Genomic DNA, 6,582 nt, shown 5'->3' on the forward strand with positions numbered 1-6,582 from the left:
GGCGGCAGGTAGCCTAGTGGTTAGAGTTGGGCCAGTAACCAAAAGGTTGCTGGACTGACTCCTGGAGCTGACATGGTAAAAATCTGTTGTTCTGCCACTTTACAAGGCAGTTAACCCACTGTTCCCCAGTAGGCTGTTATTGTAAATAAGAATTTGTTCTTAACTGACTTGCCTCGTTAAAAAAAAAAAAGTTAATTCTAGATGGACAGTGTGTTGCTAGTCTTTGGTGTTGCTGGCCAATGTGACCAAGAGGTCAGGTGTCATGTGAAAAAGAGTAAAAATGCTGGCCAGTGGTTAAGGTGAGCCAGACCCCTTGAAGAATTCATGCAAACTTTTCTTTGTACAGTAGACTCACAGCCGGTTTCTCACTATTGACTGGTCTTCCAGTTCTAGGGAGCCGTCGCCACGTAATAGAGGACCAATAATATATATCAAATTTTATATTGTGACAATATTTTGTATGACTAAGCAGAGGTCTCACGGTCAGAAAAATACTTATGGCCCCAATTATAGTGGTCTCTGATAAAGCACAGAAAGTAGTCTTCAGATTAGTTTTCTACAACCTGAATATTTCAGCGTAATCAAAGGGGTTCTTTGTAAAACAAATTAAAGTTGTGAAGGAAACATTTCTCTCAACTGAAAGAATTATTGTATTGGAGACAAAGCCTGTTCCAACCTTTAACAGGGTGGGGGAAGTTCTATGTGGCGTTTTATTCCAATGTGAAGCCATCCTTGACATTTCCAGCGTTGTGTTCCCAGCCTGAGAAACACCGTGTGACCTGATGACATTCATAAACTCATCAGGCAGAGCCATGACATTCTAGGAGAAACACCTCCGCACCAGTCTCCCTGAGAACCCGGTTTTATCTGCTCCATTTATTACTCTTGGGAACATTATCATTGCTTTATTGGTTGCTAATACAATGCCAACCTTTATAGTTTGTCTGTTATCCTTTACTCCCACCTGCCTGGTTTTAGTCAGTGAGTGATTGCAGACCTTCAGACAACATGGCCTATAATGGTGCAGTGCAGCCTTGAACAGATGGTCAGACCATGTGAAGATCTATCAAAGGCACACAGCACACGCATGTCAAGGGCTCATCTGATAACTTGTGGGTGAGCATATGCAGTACCAAGCATGTAGTCATACTGTAAGTTAAACACTGGACCGTAGTCAAGCGTATTATGATATACATGTATGCAGACAAAGCCGCCAGGCAGAAAAGGAGGGCACAGACGACAAAAGATGTCATGAGGCAAAAACCAAGAGCAAAATATTGACAGTCAAGCTAGTGTGGGGAAACAAAAATGACTGACTTCATGATTTCAAACCAGAACAAACATATAACATGGTACCAGAATATCACGTTTTAGGATTAAATCAGTCCTGAACCCCTTTAAACACCGACTACAAATAAATACAGACATAATTTTCTCTGTACACGGGAGAAAAGACTCCTTCACTTTATTGCTGCACAACCATGAGGTATGAGGGGAAAAAGAGACAGTCAAAGGGGACAGAACTTGTGCGGTTTAGCCTCTTTGCATCCACTGGTTTCAAGTTAGAGGTGTAAAGGAAGTCAGTGTTAGAATAAGTCATTTTTTTCCTCAAGCCTTTGGTGCAGCAGAAGAGTTTAGAAGTCAGGACCCTCTTTCTTCAGCTTGCTGTAGTCCATGTTCACTGAGTAAAACTATGAATGAAATAAAGGAACAATAAAGTTTAAGGACAAGACCATCAGAGATCAAATATTGATGAATAACAGCAGATATTCTAAGCAAAAACCTGCCTTTACTTTCTGAATCATTCCCAAGGTTTGTTATTCAGTCAGTGTTTAACTTGCTTTGTTGTTGTGACTGACAATTAGATTGGCTGATCAGATTACTTACTAAACTAACAGGATTATACTGTGTAATTAATTATACTATGGGATGAGTGGAATCAGACAGCTCAATGACATTTTTGGCTCAAGCCACTACATTAACATGTTCCCTCACTGCGCTGTACAACCTCTGCTCACTACCATGTGCGGCAGAGACCAAGTTTAATGCACTGACCATTGTTATACATTTATCCAGACATAACGGACCATCCTGTAAGTGAGTGACCTACCTTGTGCTGCTGTGTGGGTTCCGTCTTGTTCCATGGCTCGGGGTTGCCATTGCGATTCCAACTACAACATACATATTGAAATGAAAAGTTTAACTAATAGCAATATAACCGTCCTGCACATTGACACCGGCGTCTGACTTATGACTAAAACACTCAAGGTCAAACCAGTTTCTATGCGGTTCTCATTTCAGACGTTTTCCATTTGGACTGGAGCCTTATTAGCAGAGTGTTTTACAAGGGCCCTTACCTGACATGGGGTCCCATTGCCAGGCGCAAGAGATACGCTCCAGACATAACCGTCCCACCACCGATGAAGATGAAAAGGGGGACCAGCTGGAGGGAATAGAAAAGAGTTAGGGGGAACAATAGAGGACAGGGTAAGGTGGCAATCACGGGAAATATGGCTGACCCCATTCAGTCAACTGGCCGATTGTTTGGTCGATAGATTTTTTTATGGCACAGTAGACACCTGTCTGATTCGTGCCCGTCTCAGTGGACTAATCCATTGCGGAGGCCGCTGGGGATGGCATAGTCCATCACACTAAGATGAGCATCGGCAACACAAGGCACAGGTGCCGTGAGGGTATTAGAGAAAATGTTGAAAACAAATGAAATTCCATTTGTTTTCAATAAATGGCTACTGCTTTGGACCTGAAGCTGTTTGTGAGAGTATTCCTTAGGCCTATAGTATGTGTGAAGAAAATGTGTCTTAGGTATCATTTAAAAAATGTTGAGTGAAGAAGGTAAGTGTGGCTTAGATGTACAAGATTTGTGACTCTCCAGAATCTGCTCTCTACCGCCAATTTGTGTGCATTCATTGTTTCATAACTTCATTGTGGGAATTGGTTTGCCCTGTGAGTGTCTTTCAAGTCATGATCACATAAACTCAGCAAAAAAAAGAAACGTCCTCTCACTCAACTGCATTTATTTTCAGCAAACTTAACATGTGTAAATATTTGTATTAGCATAAGATTCAACAACTGAGACAAACTGAATAGGTTCCACAGACATGTGACTAACAGAAATTGAATAATGTGTCCCTGAACAAGGGAGGGTCAAAATCAAAAGTAACAGTCAGTATCTAGCGTGGCCACCAGCTGCAGTGCATCTCCTCCTCATGGACTGCACCAGATTTGCCAGTTCTTGCTGTGAGATGTTACCCCACTCTTCCACTAAGGCACCTACAAGTTCCCGGACATTTCTGGGGGGAATGGCCCTAGCCCTCACACTCCGATCCAACAGGTCCCAGACGTGCTCAATGGGATTGAGATCTGGGCTCTTCGCTGGCCATGGCAGAACGCTGACATTCCTGCCTTGCTGGAAATCACGCACAGAATGAGCAGTATGGCTGGTGGCATTGTCATGCTGGAGGGTCATGTCAGGATGAGCCTGCAGGAAGGGTACCACATGAGGGAGGAGGATGTCTTCCCTGTAAAGCAGTGTTGAGATTGCCTGCAATGACAACAAGCTCAGTCTGATGATGCTGTGACACACCTCCCCAGACCATGACGGACCCTCCACCTCCAAATCGATCCAACTCCAGAGTACAGGCCTCGGTGTAACCCTCATTCCTTCGACGATAAACGCGAATCCAACCATCACCCCTGGTGAGACAAAACCACGACTCGTCAGCGAAGAGCACTTTGAGACGTTTTTCAGTCCTGTCTGGTCCAGCGACGGTGGGTTTGTGCCCATAGGCGACGTCGTTGCAGGTGATGTCTGGTGAGAACCTGCCATACAACAGGCCTACAAGCCCTCAGTACAGCCTCTCTCAGCCTATTGCAGACAGTCTGAGCACTTGGAGGGATTGTGCGTTCTTGGGCAGTTGTTGCCATCCTGTACCTGTCGCACAGATGTGATGTTTGGATGTTCCGATCCTGTGCAGGTGTTACACATGGTCTGCCACTGCGAGGACGATCAGCTGTCCTTCCTGTCTCCCTGTAGCACCGTCTTAGGCGTCTCAGTACGGACATTGCAATTTATTGTCCTGGCCACATCTGCAGTCCTCATGCCTCCTTGCAGCATGCCTATGGCACATTTACGCAGATGAGCAGGGACCCTTGGCATCTTTCTTTTGGTGTTTTTCCAGTCAGTAGAAAGGCCTCTTTAGTGTCCTAGGTTTCCATAACTGTGACCATAATTGCCTACCTTCTGTAAGCTGTTAATGTGTAAACTACCGTTCCACAGATGCATGTTCATTAATTGTTTATGGTTCATTGAACAAGTATGGGAAACAGTGATTTACAATGAAGATCTGTGAAGTTATTTGGATTTTTACAAATTATCTTTGAAAGACAGGGTCCTGAAAAAGGGACGTTTATGACCAGTGGTACATTTTACGTTAATTCCAATAATTTCTAATCTATCTTTGTTTGTTTGGTTACGGTCATTTATGTTAATTCAATATATAATTATTAGTCGTTTTCATTGTCGGAGCAGACACTTTTGCAGAGCTCACAATTTATGCTACACTTGTTTCATTCCATTTACAAGTTTTATCAATTTATTAATTGTATTTTGTTTGGAGCGCTTCTGTCAATGTTGAGTAAGGACACACACCTGATTACACAGAAGTAAATCTATGCTACCTGGCCTACACGCAAATGTATGAATGTTCCCATTTGGGGATGTCCGATAGTATTTCTGACGGTCTTAACTCACCACCACTAATGAGCTTCTCAAAGTATTTTTTTTCTTCCTCAAACAACAAGTCAAGTGTGTTTACTTTACATCCATTGAGAATGACAATAGTTAGTTCCTCACTGTATTCAAAAAATCTTTCCAGCTTGCTCACTTTCGATAACCAACGAGCCTCGGCATGAAAATAATAAAGTAATGCTCTGATCCAGTGGCTCATTAAACTCTGAGGACCAAGAAGAGTTGATGCAGTTGCCAGTGCAAACTGTGGGCCAGACACAGTTAATACAATATTTCAAGTTCGTTGCAGAGATTAACACTATTGAACTGAAGCCAATGTGATTTACAGGATATTTATTTTTAATCAGGATATTATTTACTTGCAATGTTATTTGTTGGCTTTATGTTGATAATTTTTACCTAGTTGGCAATACTAAACAAATACGTTATTGTAATGGAAATTAAACTGTTCCACGAAAATGTGCATGAAAACCATTACTGGTTAGATAAATTGTAAATTGGCACTCCACATGAAAAACACTCCCTGCCCCTGGTGTAGCCTATTACCGGCAATTTCAGGAGCATAATGGCAGGACCGAGGAGGGTCGTCTATAACAATATTTAGTCAACTGGATTGCTTTTGTCCCCCAAAAAATACTTTCGCCAAAGTCCCGATACTACAGTTACCCGATTTCCACCAAATAAAACTTGATTAAAAATATATGAAGTACTTTCATAGCTAGTTAACCTTTTTCAATAAAGGGCCACTGCACTGGCATAGTAACGTTATGTCCTCGGTTAACCGCCTCGTCCTTGACTGAGTTAAGGCCTTTTTTGGCAGGTCGCAATTCCAGCAACTAACTATCTAGCTAAACACGCTCGCTCCCTCGCTCCCTCCCTCCCACTTAAAGTGTAAATAATAGTAACTATACATTCAATTATTTTTGAGACCTTGCCCTTTCAAGTACATAACCCACACTGGCGCCAACTGGCTACAGTAGCTAACTAGTTAGCAAACAGGGCCGTTTAGGTCTGTGGTAAATGCCATCACTTGTCAATCAACGATCAATGCTACAAACACCATATCGTTATATTCAATCTTGTCATTTTCCAAACACTCAACAATACATGACAAAAAGGCGACATTTGGGGGAAACGAGTAACGTAGTAAAAATCGAGGTTAGCTTTGAAGTTAACGTTAGCACGACGCAAATCCCCCCAAAAAAATCTATACGATTTAGCAAATTTCCCGATTTCACATGTACTTACTGCTGGGTGGCTTTTAAGTTGCCGGCTAACTGTGCTCAGCATTGTGAGGGTTTACTTCTCCCAATTTGTACAGAAATAACCGGATTAATGTAGGCCTGGCCAGGCAGGAACTGAGCGTATTTTCAGATGCGTTTCAGAGATATCAATGATTTTTATAACTAACCCAAGATAGACCAGTCTGTCGTTTCCAATGGGAGCAGATGAACAAATCATAGTGGGTCGAACAAGCAAGGAGGTGGGAGCAAAGCACGAGCCAGTGAGATCCATTCGCCCTTGCACTCCTTCTAAACAATGCATTTTTTTTCTTTGGTAAAGTCTACAGATTCTAGTTTTGGAAACAGAAACCTGTATGGAGATAAAATGTTTCAGCGATGAGAAAATTTGCAGAATTTCGGCCATCTCGTTCAATCTCCTCCCACTGCCGGCCACTAAGCTTCCTCTGGTCACCATATTTGGTAGTGAGTGGAAATGACAACCGGATGCTTCACATTTATACATCCGGTGAAATATCTGTCTCATTGTTCTATCTGTGGAGATTCCTCACGCCCTTGAGTCCTCAACTCGTT

General features: G+C 42.5%; 1 protein-coding gene across 1 annotated transcript; it reads right to left on the reverse strand.

Annotated features, from left to right (window-relative positions):
• Positions 1-1,430: 1,430 nt before the first annotated feature.
• Positions 1,431-6,240, reverse strand: LOC139574662 (cytochrome c oxidase subunit NDUFA4-like). The gene is made up of 4 exons (XM_071399436.1): positions 6,017-6,240; positions 2,358-2,443; positions 2,111-2,171; positions 1,431-1,691 (listed from the first exon to the last, which is right to left on the reverse strand). The coding sequence occupies exons 1-4, from the start codon at positions 6,056-6,058 to the stop codon at positions 1,635-1,637; spliced, it is 246 nt and encodes an 81-aa protein (XP_071255537.1). The 5' UTR covers positions 6,059-6,240; the 3' UTR covers positions 1,431-1,634.
• Between the last annotated feature and the right edge of the window lie 342 nt (positions 6,241-6,582).

This window comes from Salvelinus alpinus, chromosome 1 (genome assembly GCF_045679555.1).
Source record: "Salvelinus alpinus chromosome 1, SLU_Salpinus.1, whole genome shotgun sequence".
NCBI classification, from domain to species: domain Eukaryota; kingdom Metazoa; phylum Chordata; class Actinopteri; order Salmoniformes; family Salmonidae; genus Salvelinus; species Salvelinus alpinus.